This window comes from Schistocerca nitens, chromosome 4 (genome assembly GCF_023898315.1).
Source record: "Schistocerca nitens isolate TAMUIC-IGC-003100 chromosome 4, iqSchNite1.1, whole genome shotgun sequence".
Classification (NCBI taxonomy): Eukaryota; Metazoa; Arthropoda; class Insecta; order Orthoptera; family Acrididae; genus Schistocerca; species Schistocerca nitens.
Window position 1 is genome coordinate 602,143,289 of NC_064617.1, and position 23,481 is coordinate 602,166,769.

Below are 23,481 nucleotides of genomic sequence, written 5' to 3' on the forward strand. Positions count from 1 at the left end.
AATTTGCTATAGAGATTAGTCACAAAGTAATAGAACAATAGAACAATATCCATAAAATTGTAACCTGTTCCCTTCTTGGCTTCAGTTATTGATCTATTTATCAGTATTTTCCCTATGTACATAAACATGATAAAGCACACCACATATTGCTTCAAAAAGCTGAGAGAGAGCAAGAGAGAGTAAGAGCAAAAGCATGAGGGGGAGAGAGACAGAGAGAGAGAGAGAGAGAGAGAGAGAGAAAGAGGGGGGAGGGGAAGGGGGAGGGAGGAAGGGGAGAAGAAAAACAGAGAAATCATCTAATGACATTAAGTATAGATCTAATTTAGAAAAAATAAATTGTTGAAAGAGACAATTCCCAAAAGAATCTAATTTTATTATGAAATCTCAGCAGCATTCTTCATGATCTATAGTAGCACTACTGGCTTCCTGAAACACTGCCTTCAGTAGGTTTTGATCGTTTGTATGGGTAAGTCATAAAAAAAGAACCATATTTAGTATAAAAATCTGTACACTGTATTTGGCAAGTATATACACATCTAATGAAATACTATTTACAATTTCCCAAATCATAGTATTATCATACAACACAACATCTTACAGGCACTAAAAAAGCGCAATATCAACTGTTGTTCCATCAAATTACTACAAAGCACCTGTACACCTTTCATGCACAGTTTCCATGCCATATCTTATGGTCCCATTATACAAAAATGGAAGTCCATATTTCACACAAGTGTTGAAGAATCATTGTAGCATTATCCATTCATTATTTCAGATATCTGGAAAAAAATTGAAAATTGTATTAAAAACGAAAACAGAAAAAAAATTGGCATGAGCAGCTTAGATTATCAATAGTATATTAAATAGGCAATTCCTTAGAACACTTACTTAGCGGCCCAATCAGTCCGACCAGGAATACCTCTAGTTTGTTGACTAACTATCCCACCAAACAGCTTTCCAGAATGTAATGATACTCTAGAGCTTCTCATCTCACCCATCTCACCCTCCTGAGAATCTGAAACAATATATTCAAAAAATATATCAATTAATACAATAATATGCTTACATCTGTTTACAAAGCATATATAAAAGCAAAAAATATATAACAGACGTATAAACCATGTTAATGACATTGTTTCTAAATGATAGTAGTTGGATGGCAGCTAAAAACTTAAATGACACTGAGACAACAGCATCTGGTTAACAGTTGAAAACCACAAGTGAAGGTTTTCACTGTCAGCTATAAAAACAAGGATTCTGCCATCAACATAACTATTGAGATCAGAATGTGCAACAACTATTTCAACCACGACAGCAGCTTTACCCTTAGTGGTGCAAGGAAATATGTGTTCAGCGGTGAAAGGCTGCAGAAAATTATGCTGAGTTTTCCACCATCTAATGGAGTTCATCACTGCTAATGATCCTCTGCCACAGACATCGGCACAATCCATGGTAGCATATGGAGCTTCTTTAATTTCGTGGCATCTCCATGATGTGTCATGAGGCCAACAAGTATCACATGGCTCTTCTGTTCAAATGCATTGCCTTAGCTACAATACCTATGTTAAACCTGGCCTTTTTAGACAATTCGTGTTGTTTTGAGGGAGGCTGTATTACATTTGCAACTCTTGGGATGAACGCTCGCTCATGTTAGTCAGGTGGCAATTTGCCCCAGGAAGCTTAATTCTGCTGCCTTATTAAAATACCACTTCTAAGCTGAGCTTCTTAAATTAGGAAGTTGAAAATTACTATTAATTCTTAGATAAAGTCTGTGAAACCATTTAAAAACCACTAAGTTGCAAAATCACAGCTGTATTTGCTATCAACACGCAGTGCCTTATTTAGTTTTGGAATTAGTTAGATTCATGTTCCATGGATCATTTTGCATGATAAATCATTTGGAACAAGTCATTTTACATTCACATTGCAAACTAATTTGTAAATATGGCTACATGCTGAACATTTAAAGGTTGTTTAGTTGTTTTCAAATTTTACTTTGCTGTCTGTCAGATATTTTATATCACTGGGTAAGTTATCAAACATTTTAATTGCAATGCTGTGCACACCTTTTTGTGCTAAAGACAACATTACTGTGGAGTAATGAATATCACTTTCCCTCCTGGTATTGTAAATATGTACATCATTGCCGTTTTGAACTGTCATGGGTTATTTACAGCAAACTTCATGAGGGAATAAATACACCCTGAAGTAGTAGTCAGACAGCCCACCTCAGACAATTGATGTCTACATGACATTCACGGGTAAGTGCCATATACTATCTCACAGCACGATTTTGCACAATCTACATCTACATACATACTCCACAATCCACTATAAGGTGTGTGGCGGAGGGTACCCCATCCCACAACTAGCATCTTCTCACCCTGTTCCACTCCCAAACAGAACGAGGGAAAAATGACTGCCTATATGACTCTGAACGAGCCCTAATCTCTCTTATCTTATCTTTGTGGTCTTTCTTCGAAATAAAAGTTGGCAGCAGTAAAATTGTACTGCAGTCAGCCTCAAATGCTGGTTCTCTAAATTTCCTCAGTAGCGATTCATGAAAAGAACGCCTCCTTTCCTCTAGAGACTCCCACACGAGTTCCTGAAGCATTTCCGTAACACTCATGTGATGATCAGACCTACCAGTAACAAATCTAGCAGCCCGCCTCTGAATTGCTTCTGTTTCCTCCCTCAATCCGACCTGATAGGGATCCCAAATTCTTGAGCAGTACTCAAGAATAAGTTGTATTAGTGTTTTATAAGCGGTCTCCTTTACAGATGAACCACATCTTCCCAAAATTCTACCAATGAACCAAAGACTTCCCCACAACTGCCATTACGTGCTTGTCCCACTTCATATCGCTCTGCAATGTTACGCCCAAATATTTAATCAACGTGACTGTGTCAAGCGCTACACTACTAATGGAGTATTCAAACATTACGGGATTCTTTTTCCTATTCATCTTCATTAATTCACATTTATCTATATTTAGAGTCAGCTACCATTCTTTACACAAATCACAAATCTGTCCAAGTCATCTTGTATCCTCCTACAGTCACTCAGCGACGACACCTTCCAGTACACCACAGCATCATCAGCAAACAGCCACACATTGCTATCCACCCTATCCAAAAGATCATTTATGTAGATAGAAAACAACAGCAGACTTACCACACTTCCCTGGGGCACTCCAGATGATAACCTCACCTCCAATGAACACTCACCATCGAGGACAACATACTGGGTTCTATTACTTAAGAAGTCTTCGAGCCACTCACATATTTGGGAACCAATCCCATATGCTCATATCTTAGTTAGGAGTCTGCAGTGGGGCACCGAGTCAAACGCTTTCCGGAAGTCAAGGAATATGGCATCCGTCTGATACCCTTCATCCATGGTTCGCAAGATATCATGTGAAACGAAGACTTACTTTCTTAAAGATGAGTTACCCCAGAACATTATTCCATATTACATTATACAATGAAAATATGTCAACATACTGATTTGCCTCTCCCTAAAATTTGCAATAATTCTAAGTGCAAATGTTGCCAAAGTTAGTGTTTTAGGGGTTCCAAAATGTGATTTTTTCCAGTTTACGTTATCATCAGTATGGAGATCTAAGAATACTAAGTGTTACACTTATCATTGCTGTAGTGCCCCTAGATGTTCAGAACTGAATATGTCATGTCTTTTTACAATTGAGAGTGAGACCATTTGCAAAAAACCAGTCAATAACAATTTTATGAACACTGTTTATCATTCCTTCTGCTTCTGTACTTATGTCTGGGATTGATTATGGTACTAGCGTCACCTGCAAAAAGGACTAACTCTCCTTGTTGTGTATTTGATAGAAGATTGTTTACATACACGAGGAACAGTAGCGGTCCTAGGATTGAGCCTTGGAGAACCCATTTGTGATTTCTACCCAGTCACAATAATGTCCCCATACTACAGTGGTTAACTAGCAAGTACAACTTTCTGCTTTCCTTTGGGCAAAAATCAAACAATGGAAAATCCAGGATGGAATGTAACAATATTACGAGAAGGAAAGTAGCTATTCACCAAATAGCGGAGATGCTGAGTTGCAGATAGGCACAACAAAAAGACTCTCACAATTAAAGCTTTTGGCCATTAAGGCCTTCGGCAACATTACACACACACACACACACACACACACACACACACACACACACACACGCGCGCGCGCGCGCGCATGCAAACACAACTGTAGTCCCAGGCAACTGAAGTGTGGTTTCAGTTGCCTGTGACTGCAGACGTGTGTGAGCTGCATTTGTGTGTGTCTAGCCTAGCCGCGATTCAACTATTTGGTGAGTAGCTACTTTCCTTCTCATAATATTGTTTCTGCTTTCCTTTGGTTAGATATAACATTAACCATTGGTTGGCTATAGTATCAACCCCATAAAACTTTGTTTGTTCATTATGGTTACCACTTTTGATTGTATCGCCATAAGTATTGTATGCATTAGTTCTATGTAATTATTTTCTTACTAATCTACTTCTATTCTATCTTCTTGCGCAACATATTTGGGTCGGAGCTCATTAAGGAAAAGAATCACTTTGTTAACAAGAATGCAAGCCTCAGATAGTAGATTCCATAGTATTTATTTTACATATGAACTGGTAAAATAATTAAAAATGAAATATTATGCCATATCAAATAAAACTGCAAGCAGTCTCCCATTTTAGACAAGCATCAAGTATAGTATATAATTGGTGGTTCTCACACCCCTCCCCTCCTCTAACGTTCTTATGTTAATGTGCTATTGTGGACTGAATGTATCAGTAAACTTAAAACTATGTTCTACTATGAAGACAAATTGTCACTGAAGTTTGAGTGGGGATGAATTACTGTGATACCATCAATGTAGAGAGAAGGCTGAAAATTGTTAACTGTAACCTTTATTTACAATAATAGTCACAGAAAACCTATAAAAAGGCGTACATTGTCATACTAAGTGCCACTCAAAATATGTCTCTTTCTTTTGTATAAGTATTACTTGGAGCTGTATATTAGTTGATTTTATCAGTTTCAATAACTCCATTGCCAATAGTTTGACCTGCACTTCTGGAAGTGTCCACATTATAATTTTTATTTGAAAAATAATTGCTTTCAGTGTGGTATTGCAATATGAGTCCCAAATTTTCAACATTTTTAAATTAGAAGACTGGAGTGTATTCAGCAAACCAACAGCTCAATTCATGGAATCAATACTAGAAATAAGAATAATCTTCATTTAAAGTCACTTAGTCGTGTACAAAAAGGTGTGCATTATTCAGGAACACACATTTTCAATAACTTGCCAGCAGCCATAAAAACCTTAACAACCAATGAAATTCAGTTTAAGAGAAGCCTAAAGGATTTATTGGTGGCCAACTCCTCCTACTCCATTGATGAATTTCTTAGTAAAACCAACTGATTTGTATATACGTACAACATAACTTCTGCACAATTTCAGTGCAGTAATGTGTTCATTGAAAATTTGTGTGTGTGTGTGTGTGTGTGTGTGTGTGTGTGTGTGTGTGTGTGTCAGTATAATCTAACTTCTGCACCATTTCAGTGCAGTAATGTGTTCATTGTAAGTAAGTATTATAGTAGTTGTATTACCTTATAAATAAATAAAAAACTTTTTTATTTTAAATTCAGTGCATTAGTATTTGTAAAATGACTCTTAGTGTTCATTAAAAAATGACGATCATTCCACTTGGGACCTGTGGAATGGTACATTAGCTTATTTGTTTTAGTTGTAAATATTTGTCATGTATTGTTGTTTTTCTGACATGTTCCACATCCTGGAGGACCTCCTCACTACGGATAAATTGGAATGAAAGTAAATCTAATCTAATCAGCAGTTCTGGATGTTGTACAGGACCCACATTATAGTATCTGTAGCACTCTGCTTATTACCACTGTCCCAGGAAGAGAGAAAATTTTTTTCTACTACATCTGTACTTCACATACTACAATATGGCGCATGGCACATGGTATGTGATGTATCACTGTTTCCAATCCAAAGTTAAACTGCTGCACACAAGTGTTCAAGTGTTCATTTCCCATGGATAACAAATGTTTTTGAGATAGAGATATATCTGTTGTTTGAGCCATGGCAACTCAATACATGGTTTAACCCAAGGGCTATGCTCCTAAGTAGTAGTACTTAACACTAACATTACATTGTTTGCATACTTGGTCAACAGAGGGTTAAACAGTCCAACATTTCTCGAGTGGCTTTAAGACATTCTTGACAATTTGTCTACTTTTCTCAAGGCCCCTGAGTGAGAGAAATTCCCATCATTACTGACCTCATCTTACGCCTCAGGTATCTGTATATTTCAACATTTTGCAACATTTGAAACATTGCTGCACATAAATTTTAGATTTTATGGACTTAAGTGAATTTCATGGTACTTTTGTAGCTACCAAGCCATCCCTCACAATAACATACAATCTTCGTGACTTTAATATTAATGATACTGACGATTTCTAAAAATACACTGCACATGCAGGTGCTGCCTATTGTTACACCATCTCAGGTGTTGAGGCCACTGAGTTTTACGCAGCATGAGAAAAAATCAGATGTTTCTCTATTATCCACTTCCCTCTACATCACTGCTGAAAGCCAAAAATAGCATAATTCAATAATTCCATTAAATGGTTTATTATGCGTAGGATCTCATAATACTGAACTTTTTTAGAGGCAACTGCATGAACAAATATTTTGCAGTGTGGTACAGTCATGCCTCTTAATGTAGATACTGCAAGGTATATGTTATAAGTGGTGGTACCGCTACTTAATCTCATGTTCCAGAACCAACTATGCCAATGTGTTCTCAAATACAGGGAAACATTGGGAGATTCAACCACTTAATTCAGATACAAGAAGAGACTAGAAAAAAAGTACGGCGACTAACTGTAATTACGTTCATTTTTTCTTAGATATTTCATAACACCAGACTATGAGTGTTGCAATAATGAGGGCATTCCTTATGGGCTATAAATTCCCCTACAGCTGTCAATTTTAATTTTATACTACTTTTGGACAACTTAAGTGTCCTTAATTATAAGCAAACCATGGGTTTTACATTGTTCAAGATAGTTAGCAAAATTTAAAGCATTCACAAATCTAGTAAAATATAAAGCATGAGGTGTTTTAATTGTTACCATCACTGTTAGCAGCATTGGTGATATTTGAGTTTCGAAGGGGCACCTTTGAAGTTGGTGCTAGTATGTACTGTGTCTGAGTGAAATATGGTTGCTTCATTGTAATAGTTGCAGATTTTTTTGTTGCACTGGACTGATAATTCTCATTTCTTTTCCATTGTGATGGCTTGTATTCTGGTTCTGTTGCTAATATGGGTTGCTGGAATGGATCGCGTGAAAAAATTTTCTCTTCTTTCCCCCTGAAAAATTATAAGTAATACTTAAAAAACTCTACGAACATCACTCAAATGAGAATAACATTATTTCCATCAAAACTGTAACAATTCTTTAGAAATTACTGCATGAAATATAATAATAACCCACAACCACAAAAGGCAATTCTAATTCTAAACATGGAATCAAAGTGAATTTACTTATGCTAGGACCTCTAAGCGTTCTGTCATCAGCAAAGTAGCAAACCAAAGCTGAAATAAGAGTAAATCAGATAATAAATAAGGATGCACAATTTTATTATTTTGCTATATTTTTACAGTACTCTTTCAGAACAAAACAATCACTGTATTCCTCTGCTATTACAGCTACTAGTGGCCCAGAGCCTAAACTTATGCTATAAAAATCAGGAGTGTGTTGATTGTGTTATGAAGTGTTAAATGTTTACCACTATTGTGTGAATGACTGATGACTGCCTGTGCATTGTAGTATATGTCTTGTTAGAAGCATCTCCATGACCAATGAACCTGTCTGGTTCAGCTTAGGGAAGGCAGTTATTGCTGAAACAACCCCTTTTCAGTTATATTGGTTTATATCAATGCCAATTTAACTTGACTGTTAAATCAATTCAAAATAACTGATTTCTGAAATAACCAATTTTCAGTCTTTTATTCCTATGGTTTCCTGTCATGAAAGTAGAAACTAAATGAAGATTGAAAAATTTTGACTCCCTCAGTTTCAAGATAAGTATAATCAAAATGTTAAATTATGTTGGGAAAGGAGAGAAAACTTAATCTGTTCACTGTTCACTCTTTTTTTTTCTCTGATGTGATGTGATAAGTGATTGAATTCCACAAAAATCACTGGTATTCTTTTACTGCTTCTAATTTTTTGAAATTCTGCTCAAAAATCATGCTGTTGTCAAGGATCATGTCACTTGGGGAAGAGGCCCCCAATCAGTGGCCTCCTAGCTGAAATTTTCCTCAATCAGATAGAAAAACAAATGTTTGACAAAAGAGTAATACCAAAACAGTACAAAATAATATATTGGTACAGATATGTAGATGAAGTAATTTGCTTAACAGATGAACCACAGCCTCGCATAAAAGAACTTCATGACAACATAAACTCCATCCACCCACAAATACAGTTCACCATTGAAACACAAACAGATGAAAAACTTAATTTCTTAGATCTCACCAAACACAAAAGAAACAACAAACATGAATTCAGAACCTACAGAAAACCAGCACCATTATTCATAACCAATCCAATCACCCTATAACTCACAAAGAAGCCAGCTTCAGATATTTATTACACAAGACGAAATAAATCTCGGGTGAACAGCCTGGTATGAGTGTGCATAGGACACAATATTTTGGCAATCGAGTACATTGCCATCATCAGGTGCGCTGATGTACATGTAAAACGTGGTCGATTGCCAAAATATTGTGTCCTACGCACACTCATACCAGGCTGTTCACCCAAGATTTATTTCATCATAAAATATGCCTGGAGAAATTGAAGAATCACATTTATTACACAGACTGAACAAAATATCCATGGACAAATACGATTACACACAAGAACTGAACACAATACAACAAATTGCACAGGAGAATGGATATGATGCAAAGAGAGTAGACAAAATAAACGACAAAATACAAAAACAAACTACACATAACCATGAAACACAACACAACACACAACAAATCAGCAAACAGTAAGCAACAAATGACACATAATGACTTACAACAACAAAAAGTCACACACCGGGGGAGGGGGGGTAATATACTAAAGAAACAAGGACTCAACATAGCATACAGAACCAAAAACACAATACAAAACAGACTTGGAAGAAGTACCACCAACACTGACAAATATAGCCAGTCCAGTGTATACCAACTTACTTGCGACTGCTGTCAAGCTGTATATGTGGGCCAAACATGCAGTAATTTCAGAACCAGGTACACAGAACACCTCAGAGCACTGAGAAGCAATAGCTCACACTCAACATTTGCAGACAACTTGATGAAAGCACACAATCAACACCCAACAAACATTGAAACTGACTTACACATCCTTAAAACTAGTAGCAGCTTATACCAAAAATTAACTACAGAAGAAAACTATCACACCCAAACATCAATAGACCGAGGAAAGAAAGCACTCAATGAATACACATCACTGTGCAATAAAACCCTCTTCACCACAATGGAAGAACTATACAAATAACACCCACACCAAAACTACTCATGAAAAAGAAATAACACCCACACCAAATACACTTCAAACTGGCATGCCTTGCCCAGCCAAATGCACTACGAACAAATGAATACTACACAACCACAACAACACGCAATGGTGGTGAAAACGCTGCCTATCTTTTGAAAAATTGGAGAAAGTGCAGTGTCAAGTGCCCATAGGTCACAAAATCTGCCTATTCACTTTGCCAACAACACATGAGAAAGCACCACAATATCAAAACCATAAGTAACACATGAAAAACATGATATATACTCATTTCCGGTTGTAAATAAAAATTACGTTTTGCTGTTTGCAGATGAGAAGTTGTAGATTGTGTGGCAGAATAGCTACCAAAATAAATGTCCAATAGTATCACGTAAGGTACGTAAACTAATGCATACATCCACTCTATTTGCCAATTAGCTATAAATAGAACTCTGACATAATGTTATAAACAACACATAGTGCATCAGGTTGTTAATAAATATCTCAACTGTGAACTTTGAACAAATGATGTACAATATTTTACAACAATTATTCATTCACAATTGTAAATATTATGCACCAAAAGTTTTGCTAAATGTAATAGTAACAATAATTTTACAGTTAGTAAATAAAAAATAACCCACTGAAGATAGCACAAAATGTGCTAAAACACGTCTGGGTGCAACAAAACAGAAAAAAAGGTGTCTTGCATATGGCGGAATTCCTCTTCCCATTTTGTAGCAAGCATGTTCACAACAAGAAGAACTGCAACACCACAAGATGATTAGGTCATGCCACTATTTAGGCATTATGATTAGTCACCACTAAAGGGCAAAAACTCTGTTTTTCACGTTAATTTGTCCATTTTCAAGGGCTACATGCAGATAAAGACATATTAAATAGATCAAGGCTGCAGATCAGCTACTTTTACTTTTGCTGTAATGAATGAACTGTTACGTTTTAAGTTTTCTTCTTACAATATGTCACAAGTTTCTTGTGCCTCCTCCCGTATTTAATTTTTTAAAGCAAATGGAGCATTGCACTTCATTGATATTGTATTTCATACAACACTGCCAGACCAGGGAACAAATGAAGTCAGATGACAGCAAGAAACTACCATATAGGCCAGATGGAGAAAGTATTGCACATTGCATAACGTGCATACCATTTAATAGACCATGTCATATGGTAACAGGTATGTTACCGTCTCATCAGTGTTGTACCTGTTCTTATGTCATGTATTTGTTGCTCATTTGTGTCAGTACTGTAATGAAAATAGCACTAATCATGTTCCCCTTTTCTATAATAATGCAATATTTCTATGTAACAAAAATTTTATAAATAAAAATTACTACTCTTTTTTTTAAAAAAAAGTTTATTTAAACATCAAAAATTTTAGTACTGACACTATGATTAATTGAAATTTAGGTTTCTTTATCCTATTACTAGTAAAAAATAAAAAACACCTACTATAACCAAGACCAAACAAATACCAAAAACACCAGTTATTCAGAACTAATATACTGGTATCAGTTTTAACTGGTCATTTTTCCCATCTATAACTTTGCTCTACTTCTGCCTAACTAATTTTCAATTGATGTGTTGAAGTGACTAAGTGAGCGACACTTGTACTGGCACTCTAAAACTTTATTACGAATGTACACCCGACGTCTCTCTTGAGAGACAGGGCAGAAATATCATAATTTGGAACTCTAATTCTTGATATAAAAAGGAACTGATTACAGGCTACGACTTAGTAACACCAGGTAACAGAATGTTGGCAAGGAGCATGCATTACCAACAAATTCACAAATAAAAACAAAGAATAAACAGAACACATAGAAATATAAAAGCATAAAAACACAGTGCCCCTGGCAGCTGGGTGAGGAAATGCTCAAACAGCCATAATTAACTTGCTAAAAACACTGTACTGCACCATATACTACACAACACTGAACTTTGCATTAGCATATGACAGCTGATGTATAGGCCACTAAATCAATCCACTGGGTAGAGGCAGAGCATCAGTATCAAGGAAATGCGCCGGGAAGTGCACCTGGGAGGCCAGAGTGAGTCATCTGCATTGGGAGCCACTGTGGTGTCTCAAGGAAGACATAAACTGGTTAAATACAGTTTAATGAGACATTTGTAGCCTTGCCATTCACTAGAATGTCCACTGCTTGTGTATGTCATTGGAGAACGTTATATTGGCCAGGCTAAGGGTATGCAGTGGTGGTTTAAAGCCTTCTGTGCGGTGCGTAACGTGTAGAATACTTGAGATCTTGGCACATGAAGGAGGGAGGTGTATCATGTCGCAAAGCTTTTGGAAGATGGATTCTCAAGTGACACAAAAAATCTGGCTGATCTTACATGGCTGTCATTATTGTGTCTGTGTCAACAAAATCACCAGGCAGGCTCAATGTCTCACCATAAACCAATCCTGCCACTGACAAACCGATATCAGATTTGAATGTTATTTGCAAGTCAAGTAGTATAACTGGGTAGAGGTGACCACCAGGTCTCTTCATGGCACATTAGCACTGTCTTCAAACAATGGTGTCAGCGTGCAATCATTCCAATGCTTGCCGGGTGGTAGCTAGTGTTCTTATGGTGCGTATCACCACAAAATTTGGCCAGCTGAGTGAACAGTTCTCATTCAAAGTGACATCTGTGATCCATGCTGATATGCAGCAGACATCCAAATCTTGCCAAACATGTTAAAGCAAGGCACAAGCTAGTGTCTTGACTGTGATATTATCGACCAGTACTGCTTCAGGTGACAAGTATGATGGTCAGCATTGTTAATAACTACCTCTGCCCAATCGATGGGTGAAGCAGTCCAACAATGTCCAAATGTATGTGGGTGAAGTAAGTGGTGAATCTGCAAAGTTGCCAATCAGGGGTAGGACATGGTGAGTAATCAAGCAGCGTTGATACTGGAGACAAGATCTGACCCGTTCCTGACAATATTACTGCATGTCTGACCACAAGAAACACTGAGACACTAAATGAAATGTTGGACACACCCCTGAATGGCGCAACTCATGAAAAGCATTAAAAGCTTTCCTTCTGAGCACTTGTGGCAGAAAGAGACAAGCTTGGACATGATAGTTGTCACAGTACTGTCATGTCCCTTCCCTGGTATGTCAACAACATGTAGCTTCAACACTGACGCCCATAAGGAGTTTATCATCTTCTCGATGACCTTGTGCAAGTGCAGAAAAATCTATTGGAGACACTGTTGACTCACGATACACAATCTGCGACATTATTGTTTATCCCAGGTATGTGCTTAATGTTGACTGTGAACTAGATCATAAATTCCAATTGGTTAAACTGCCTGGATGAGTACTTGAAGCTGTCCCGCCTCAATGCAAATGTCAACGACTTGTGGCCCATATAAATTGTGAACACTCACACTTCATCTTGAGAATGATAGTTATTTTAGCGCCTGGTACACTGCCAGGAGCTCATAATTGTATGGGCTCCATTTCATCTGCAAAGGCGGCATGTTTGTGTGAGTAGTACGCCAGTGGTTGCCAGGCATTGTCCGACTGCTGTTGTAGTGGTGCACTGACAGCCATCTGAGTTGCATCTACAACTACAGCTAGTGGTGCATCAAGCCACAGTGTGCCAGAAGTGCCGAGCTGACCAAGTTCTTCTTTGCTGCCTCAGACATGGAACACATATGTCTGTCCACTGCACTGAAACTTGCCAGTAACTTTTAGGCCAGATAACACCATCAAAAGTACCTGTACCTCTGCATCATGAGGACAGCATTATCTATAGAAGTTCTGCGTATCCCAAAAAATGTTGTAAATCTTTGACTATTGGTACTGTGTCCATCTTCTCAGGCTGAAAAAGGGAGACCGCAGCAGAGATCTTATGACCGAGAAATGTCACCTCTGGCAGCCCAAAGACACACTTCGCTACATTCAGAATGACTTTGCAGCACTCAACTTATTCGAATACCTCCTGCAAGTGCTATTGACGCTGTTTTGGGCTGGTGGAGAACACTAGGAGATCAATGAGGTATGTGAAGCAACACTTGGAGAACGAAGACTATAAATTTTGCCAAGTTTGAGGAGTGTTACATAACTCGAAAGTTGTGAACATGTTTTCAAATAATCCAAAAGGCATTACTGTGGCAGTCTTGGGTATGTCTTTGATGGTTACCAGTATCTGAGTATATGCCTTCACACAGGTCAGAACTGTGAATACAGTGGCATCATGTAGCATGTAATTATAATCCCTCAAAGCAGTCAGGCACCATCCATGAGTTACATGCATGATAGTCACCACATGGGTGCCAGGCTCATCCTTTCCTTGGCACTAAGTGTGAAGCCAAGCAACACAGGCTTTAGGATGGCCACAGTTTGCCTTCACATATCACAGAATCAATTCAGCTTTTTCTATTGCTAAGCTGTCCAGAGCCAAACGTCTCGGCCAATACGCTACAGGGCGTCCATCTGTCATATTTATGTGGTGCACTGTGTCATACAGTATGAACTTAGGGAGTACTGGGCAGCCTGGTCAAATTTGGGTAGTCGCTCAACAAATCTGTGTATTCACCCCCAGAAGCCTGTATCAACTTGGCGCTGTGGATGGCTGCACTGTAGTGAAAACTGGTGACTGCCAAGCCAGCAACACGGTCCACCATGCAAGCATTTGCAATGTCCAGAAGTAGTCAGTACTGCACCAGGAGATCTGCTCCAAGGATTGCCTCGGTGATGTCTGTGACAGTGAAGTACCGTGCTTGCAGGTGGCACAGTCCAACGCTGAGCCCCACGTGCCGAATGTTGTACGTTGTGACTGAAAAGTTGCCAGTGGCAATCAGGTACAAGGCGGTGGTCAGCAACAATGCACGGGCATTTGAGGTAAGTCGCTCAGGTCTGAGCCGCTAACTACAACGACTTTCACACTGGTACCTCAGTCAGTGACAAACAGGTGTTTGGAGGATGGCACTTGACTGCAACCACCACTAACCGCTGGTTGCATTTGAGTGAGAGCACGATGATGAACATTTCTTCACCTGATAACCAAACCAGCACTTCTACATCTACATCTACATGTACATCTACATCTACATACATACTCCGCAAGCCACCCAACGGTGTGTGGCGGAGGGCACTTTACGTGCCACTGTCATTACCTCCCTTTCCTGTTCCAGTTGCGTATGGTTCGCGGGAAGAACGACTGTCTGAAAGCCTCCGTGCGCGCTCTAATCTCTCTAATTTTACATTCGTGATCTCCTCGGGAGGTATAAGTAGGGGGAAGCAATACACTCGATACCTCATCCAGAAACGCACCCTCTCGAAACCTGGCGAGCAAGCTACACCGCAATGCAGAGCGCCTCTCTTGCAGAGTCTGCCACTTGAGTTTATTAAATATCTCCGTAATGCTATCACGGTTACCAAATAACCCTGTGACGAAACGTGCCGCTCTTCTTTGGATCTTCTCTATCTCCTCCGTCAACTCGATCTGGTACGGATCCCACAGTGATGAGCAATACTCAAGTATAGGTCGAACGAGTGTTTTGTAGGCCACCTCCTTTGTTGATGGACCACATTTTCTAAGCACTCTCCCAATGAATCTCAACCTGGCACCCGCCTTACCAACAATTAATTTTATATGAGCATTCCACTTCAAATCGTTCCGCACGCATACTCCCAGATATTTTACAGAAGTAACTGCTACCAGTGTTTGTTCCGCTATCATATAATCATACAATAAAGGATCCTTCTTTCTATGTATTCGCAATACATTACATTTGTCTATGTTAAGGGACAGTTGCCACTCCCTGCACCAAGTGCCTATCCGCTGCAGATCTTCCTGCATTTCGCTACAATTTTCTACTGTTGCAATTTCTCTGTATACTACAGCATCATCCGCGAAAAGCCGCATGGAACTTCCGACACTATCTACTAGGTCATTTATATATACTGTGAAAAGCAATGGTCCCATAACAGTCCCCTGTGGCACGCCAGAGATTACTTTAACGTCTGTAGATGTCTCTCCATTGATAACAACATGCTGTGTTCTGTTTGCTAAAAACTCTTCAATCCAGCCACACAGCTGGTCTGATATTCCATAGGCTCTTACTTTGTTTATCAGGCGACAGTGCGGAACTGTATCGAACGCCTTCCGGAAGTCAAGAAAAATAGCATCTACCTGGGAGCCTGTATCTAATATTTTCTGGGTCTCATGAACAAATAACGCGAGTTGGGTCTCACACGATCGCTGTTTCCGGAATCCGTGTTGATTCCTACATAGTAGATTCTGGGTTTCCAAAAACGACATGATACTCGAGCAAAAAACATATTCTAAAATTCTACAACAGATCGACGTCAGAGATATAGGTCTATAGTTTTGCGCATCTGCTCGACGACCCTTCTTGAAGACTGGGACTACCTGTGCTCTTTTCCAATCATTTGGAACCCTCCGTTCCTCTAGAGACTTGCGGTACACGGCTGTTAGAAGGGGGGCAAGTTCTTTCGCGTACTCTGTGTAGAATCGAATTGGTATCCAGTCAGGTCCAGTGGACTTTCCTCTGTTGAGTGATTCCAGTTGCTTTTCTATTCCTTGGACACTTATTTCGATGTCAGCCATTTTTTCGTTTGTGCGAGGATTTAGAGAAGGAACTGCAGTGCGGTCTTCCTCTGTGAAACAGCTTTGCACGTCACCTTGCAGGTTTATGGCACCACCAGGAGTTCTACTCCTTGAACGTCATCAGTATCGACCTCTGCCATTGTTAGTGCTGTCCTGCAACAACACACCCCTGTGCACACAACAGTTCTACCTTTCCTGGGAATGAGTTGTGGCCAGCCCGTGCTACTGTTGCTGCAGCAGCTGCACTGTTGTCCTTCTCTGTGACTGCCCTCACCTGTGTGGGTGTGACTGCATCTCGTATTCAATCGGCCAGCTGCAGCACGGCATCCGGTGGCCTGACAAGCCTGCGAGGCAACTATGGCTTTTATTTGTGGTGGCAAATGACTGCTCCATAGCATTCACAAGTTATCTGGTACAGTGACTGTGTTAATCTCACTGCATAGGTGTTGCAAGTGCTGGGTTTGCTTTGTATCACCCATCTCCTCTTGAGTAAGAACTTGAGTTTGGTGTACAAGTCTGTTTCCAGTGACACCATAATTATGTATTGCACCTCAGCAGTGAATCAATGGTCAAGTTAGTCACCTATAAGTGTGAACTCAGTTGTGTCAGCTTTTCTCCCTATGCACAAAAACTTGTTTCTGCTTGCACAAATCAAAGGATGCGATTATCTAGGCAGAACAACGGTAGGCAGACTGCTTTTCTCGATACTGTCGGTTTTTCATTCATCGTGCGATATGACTGAGATTCCACCAATGATGATGGGGTCACTCCTTGTCGGGTTCAGCACCACTTGTGGCTCACCAATTTTTCCTCGATGTGTTCAAATGTGTGTGAATTCCTAAGTGACCAAACTGCAGCGGTAATCAGTCCCTAGACTTACACACTACTTAAAATAACTTAAATTAACTTATGCTAAGAACAACACACGCACCCATGCCTGAGGGAGGACTCAAATCTCTGGCGGGAAGGGCCGCACAATCCGTGAAATGGAGCCTCAAACCACGTGGTCACTCTGCGCAGCGCCTGATGTGCTCATAGTGACTAAGTGAATGGCACTTGTACCAATTCTTTGAAACCTTATTAGGAATGCTCACCTGACATCTCTCTTATAAACAGACAGGACAGAAATGCCATAATTTGGAACTCTAATCCTCGATGTAAAAAGGGATTATTTATAGGCTACAACAGAGTAACACTAGGTAACAGAACACTGGCAAGGAGTGTACATTACCAACAAATTCACAAAAAACAAAGACTAAACAGAACACACAGAAAACGTATAAAAATATAAAAACACAGCACCGCTGGCAGCTGGGTGCAGAACTGCTCACACAGTCGAAATCCACTTGCTAAGAACACTGCACTGCACCGTACATTACACAACACTGAACTTCACATTAGCTCGTGGCGGCTGATATGTAGGCTGCTACAAGCCAATCAGCAGAAACTTACAAGATTGCACATTCACAGGTGTTTTATTCAGGCTAGTTTTGCAGCTGTGAGCATGTTTGTACAAGTAATGAAGTCTCTGGGAACAGTTTTTTGAAACTATGGTTTTGGTTTGTTGTGACTAGTTGTCTGTGATTTAAATTGTTCAAAATGGTGGCAAATTAACCAATACTGAGACTTACTGATGCTAAATAAAACAAGCAGGAGAAACAAAAAATTTACTACTGACAGTCAGTTACTGAACATACCAGAAGATTGAACTTTGGCATTCAGAGGCAACAAATCAAAGTAGGATAGCTGGAAACTAAGAAGTGGAAACTAATTTTAGTGAGGAAGAAGAACTTCCAAATATATTTTGTGACAGTGCAGGCTCAGATACTATGGACAATGATGGTGATGAAATCAACGATGATGAAGAAATCACACTGACCCTAGTTAATAAAACAGGTGACACTTGGCATGATGAGTCACATAACGTGCACTATCATCTGTTTACAAGAAAAAGAACATTTACCTATTCATCCTACTAGCAATACATCAATGCATTTCTTTAGGTTACTTCTTACTGATGACATACTTCAGTGTGTAGTTGATGAAAAAAATGACAACACTGTGAATATATCTGTGAGTAACCATTTGAAGAATGGGTCTAGGATTTATAACTGGAAACCTAGGTTTTCATTAAATATGGGTCCTAACGTGAACTCTGTCCAATTAAAATACAACTGAAAGGAGATTGTCTGCTTCAAACCAGAGGAAAAGCAATAAGTATGATGAAATACAGATAAATGATAATTTTACCTCTTTATGCAAAGGGGTCCAAAAAATGTATCCACTGTTTAAAAGTCCACAACTTGCAAACTATTTGATGGAGTTGTCTCATTTTTGGTGAAAGTGTAACTTAAAGTCCAACTTAAAGATATCACTGCAGGTGTTCGAAATGGTCACCATTAACATTCACACACAAACGATGCTGCCGAACTGCAGCACAAACTATTGACTGCAACGTGTTCAGTTGGATATTTGCACATGAATGTATGATGGATTCTCGAAGTTCATCCAATGTGCATGGCTTTTGTCAATAAATGACATCCTTTAGTGTTCCCCACAGGTAAAAGTCCAGAGGAGTTAGGTCTGGGGAATGTAGTGGATACTCCACAGCATCTTTACGACCTATCCATCTTCCTAGTAGATTTTCATCGAGATACACCCTAACACAATTTTGGTAGTGGGCCGGGGCACCATCTTGTTGAAAGTAAACTCTTCATCTCCATACAAGTCTCTGATGGCAGACAAAATGGATGTCTGAAGCTTCTGAAGGTACACCTCACCGGTAACTGTGCCATCAAAGAAGAATAGCCCAATCAAGCCCCGGTAAGACAACCCACACCACACATTTACTCCTGGAAAATTCACGGCTTTGTCTTCATGGACATTCAGATTTTTGGCGGCCCAGTAGATGCAACTGTGGCGATTTATTGTACCACTGAGTTTGAACTGTGCCTCATCAGACCACACTATCATCTCTGCAAACTCTTCATCGTTGCGCTCCATGTTAGTAAACCACTCGCAGTACTCCATCCTATGATCTGGGTCGTCCTCATTCATTGCGTGTAGCAATCGTGGGATGGTAGAGCACTTGCCCACGAAAGGCAAAGGTCCTGATTTCGAGTCTCGATTGGGCACACAGTTTTAATCTGCCAGGAAGTTTCATATCAGCACACACTCTGCTGCAGAGTGAAAATCTCATTCTGGAAACATCGCCCAGGCTGTGGCTAAGCCATGTCTCCGCAGTATCCTTTCTTTCAGGAGTGCTAGTTCTGCAAGGTTCGCAGGAGAGCTTCTGTAAAGTTTGGAAGGTAGGAGATGAGATACTGGCAGAAGTAAAGCTGTGAGGACCAGGCGTGAGGCGTGCTTTGGTAGCTCAGATGGTAGAGCACTTGCCTGCGAAGGGAAAGGTCCCAAGTTTGAGTCTGGGTCGGGCACACAGTTTTAATCTGCCAGGAAGTTTCATATCAGTGCACACTCTGCTGCAGAGTGAAAATCTCATTCTGTGACCTATAATGTGTTTGGTCTGTTAGTTTTCCTAAGTATCTAATGTAAGTGAGAGTTGTGTCCCTACACCGGAAAAGTAATGCCAAAGATATACAGAACTAAAGAAATTTCATTGCTGTTATTGTTCTATAGACAGGATAGCCAATTTTCAATTAAAAAGGCTATTTAGTGAAGCACTTTTCTGTTTCTGATGTAGCAAAATAAAAAAAAAAGGGGGGGGGGGGGGGGGGTAAACTGTAGCACAATTCAAATGGATAATGAGACCTGCATGATATATTCTTAGTCCTGCCCAAAGTCTCTGATACAAATGACAAAAGATTATTATTATACAGCACAGTAACTAAAGAGAGGTTCTTAAATAGCTCGCAAAATATACAAATATCAAAAACATCACATAAAGTTATATCATTAATACACATCCAAAATATATAAATGTAGGAATTTTTCAGGGCAGCCTTTTGAAACTGCTATTATTATTAACATGCAACAGTGTATTTCAATGTAGGGTTAAATTTTGCAAATAAATTTCTTTAGAAGATGAAAGATGCCAAGCATTCGCTGATTAACACTTGTTCCTCTCACAGCAAAAGCCAGTAAAACAACAATAAATTGCTTCAAATAATCAGAATGTAGTAATTAACACAGGTTAAAAGAGCCACTGCCCTACACGAGTACCTCTGCTCACTGCATGTCTCAGAGCACAGATGCAAGACCTTAATCACTGGATATTCAAATTCTAGACGAAAATCACTTGGCCTCTGTCAAGTTTTGCATCCTCTTTGAATATTGCTCCATCTATAGTGCACAAGAGCATACGTAATGGTGATACTACATGCACACTGTATACATGTTAGTACATGTGCCAAACTTGGTTCGAGTATGCTGCAGAAGTTTCAACAAGAAGCTCTTACACATCCTCCATGCAATTCCGATCTCTCTCCATGCAATTTCAATATTTTTGGAGCCTGAATGAAGACAATCGTGGCCGTCAAGTTGCTTTAGACAAAGAGGTGCACACTTGTGTACAATCATGGTTTCATAGGCAACCGCGAACATTTTCCCATGAAGGCACTGACCAACTTGTCTCACAGTGGGATAAATATATCAACAGTTGTGAAGATTACTTTTGAAATAATAAACAGTTTTCCATTAAGTTTCAAGTCTGTAGCTGGACTACATCAACTTCTTGCCATGATATTTTGCTGAAAACCATTCAGCCATCTTCAGGTGATTGTTTTGCACTGGAGATAGCTAGTTCACATTGCTAACTTTATGCCAAAAAATTGGCATGGAGAAGCATGCCCAAAGGCACTACATGAGTGACCTCTGTCAAGTTTTTCATCCTCTTTGAATATTGCTCCATCTGTAGTGCACAAGAGCATGCATAATGATGATACTACATGCACACTGTCAGAATATGCACTCATGGAGTTAAAATTCAGATGTCAAAATTAATAAAATTAACAGTTGCCATATGTGTCATTAGTCATAAAGTGTTTTCTTTCTGAAGACATTACAGAAATCACCAGGTCCCACACCTTATCCAGTTGGAAGCCACCATCACAATTAATAAGAGCTTCTACCAAACACACTTCCATTGAATCCTTAATAACTGAATCCCAGAATGATCTCACTAAGGCCAAGATTTCCATGGCAGAATAATCCATTGAATATCCTTTGGAGATACAATACTCGGCAATGGCTGACATACTGGGTTGTGAAAGGCAAGTGTGACGATCATGTTCAATGCATCTTTCACACACTATGCATGGTGTCTGACCAACGTAGGCTTTGCCACAATGGCACTCCTTCAATTATTTATATTCCATTCAGGACTTTCCTTTATCACATTTCTTGAAAGTATTACATTCAGAATCTTTTGAAAAACCAAATGCAACCCACTTCAGTGAAAGAGTAATTGTTGCTGATGAATAAATCCAAAAGCTTCTTTAATTTGTTTACTACCACTCCATTATGTCTTATGTGTTACAATTGGGGCCAACTATGCACCTTCACAAAGAATAACCATAGCCCATGAAAGGACAGCCAGAACAGTCTACAGGATCAGTTCATGACCATCTTACTGGCCACTGTTTGAGAGCCTCAGATGTATAACTCTGTCATCCACTGCAAACCTGTATAATAATACAGACTGATTCAAAAGGAACTGCAATATTCACTCAATGGATACCTGACAGAAAAAACCATTTGCACTTGGATAACACTTCGTTTAGATGTTACAGAAACAACAGTGTTATTTATTGGAGAATATATTTTCATTAAGCTTCCAACAGTTGAGTGATAAAATGCACAGATGAGTGATAAAATGCACATTTCCTGACCTAGGTTGGAAGCCTTTCTCCTTAGCATGGGGGATCCTTACAGTAATTTAAAACTTTTCATGTTATGGTTGATTTGTTTGGATGTATCAACAGAAATCTTTTGTTTTGGGTTTATTTTACAGAATTCTACTCTCTAAGCCTTTTGTCCACATTCTGTGAATTACACAGTAACTCATTCAGTAGAGAGATAGTTTTGGCTCATGTCCAAACTAGTCCAATGTCTCACCATGCCTTCTTCTGCCATGATATACAAGTGACTTAAAGAACAAGGAATATCTAGAAAGTATATTTCAATAGCCAATGACAACAACAGAACAAAACAATTCATGTAAACTGAAACACAGGCTACAGACTTTTATTCTAAGTTGTAACATGAGGAAACACATGGCTGTAAAAGATGTACAATTTATTAGGTCACAGAGTGACACCAACAGGAATGCAATGAAAGTAGTCCACACATATTGAGCACTTTAACAACTGGGGGCCTGAAGGTCTTACATGCCTTTAAAAAGACACTATCCATGTCAGGTGTCACTGCTGTAGTGCTGTGCATGCACAGTTGAGCTGGTGATGGCAGCTGGTGACCAGACTGCCCCTGGAAGCTCCCTTGGTTAGTTGTGTGCACACCATTTGAATGACAATGTGCACTACGATTGCTGCAGTGGCACAACTTACAACCGCTGTGGCTGGTAGGTGTAGTAACCAGTGGGTCTCTCCAACTATAGTGTACCAGTGCTGTAGCTCAACTAGCATGAGAGGCTTGTGTTGGCTGGTGTGGCAAGGAAAGAAAGGAAGTGTGAGGGGGATGGAGGAAAGGGTGGCTAATGCCTCGGAAGAAGAGGCAGCAAGCAGAAAGGAGACCCACCACTGGTGCTGACAAGAATCCCAATTGCCAGAGTAGGCAGGTATGACCAGGCCTGCTTGACCCCTGGAGCAGCCAGTGCCAATGAAGAACAGGGTGTCAGGTACGCAGCCCAAAGGGGGGAGGGGGGGGGGGGCAGCACTCACCCCAGGATGCAACCAGTTCCAGTTGTGTGCTACGAATCATTCTTCAGAGTCAACCATGACCATACTAGCTCCAGATGATGGCCAGAATCCAGTGAGGTGCCATCCAAATGCTCTGGTCCAGACTGGGGTGCCATGCAAAAGTGTCGGCAAAATCAGCACCACTGGGGTATGCCTGCCCGGAGCAAGAGGTTAACCAGCATCTGCAGCTGACAGCTGTGCAGAAGCTTGTTGGGAATCTATCACTGTGCGTGCAAAAGTTTTTGAAGGACTGCACCATGAAATGAGGACCATTATCCAAAACCCAGATGCAGCACAAGCGATCTGTGGAGAATATCTTTGACAGAACCTTGACAGTCATGTCTGCTGTCACAGATGCACAGTGAACATCATAA

The 23,481-nt window shown here is 39.7% G+C and overlaps 1 protein-coding gene across 5 annotated transcripts in view; it reads right to left on the reverse strand.

Moving 5' to 3' along the window:
* Window positions 1-512: 512 nt before the first annotated feature.
* Window positions 513-23,481, reverse strand: part of LOC126253482 (serine/threonine-protein kinase dyf-5) — a 318,570-nt gene continuing 295,601 nt past the window's right edge. For all 5 annotated transcript variants that reach the window (XM_049954847.1, XM_049954846.1, XM_049954849.1 and 2 more), the window contains 3 exons: window positions 7,185-7,423; window positions 889-1,015; window positions 513-779 (listed from right to left, as the gene is read on the reverse strand). In XM_049954847.1, the coding sequence (XP_049810804.1) occupies window positions 767-779; window positions 889-1,015; window positions 7,185-7,423 (379 nt within the window). In that variant the 3' untranslated portion in view covers window positions 513-766. The remainder of the gene's footprint in view (window positions 780-888; window positions 1,016-7,184; window positions 7,424-23,481) is intronic.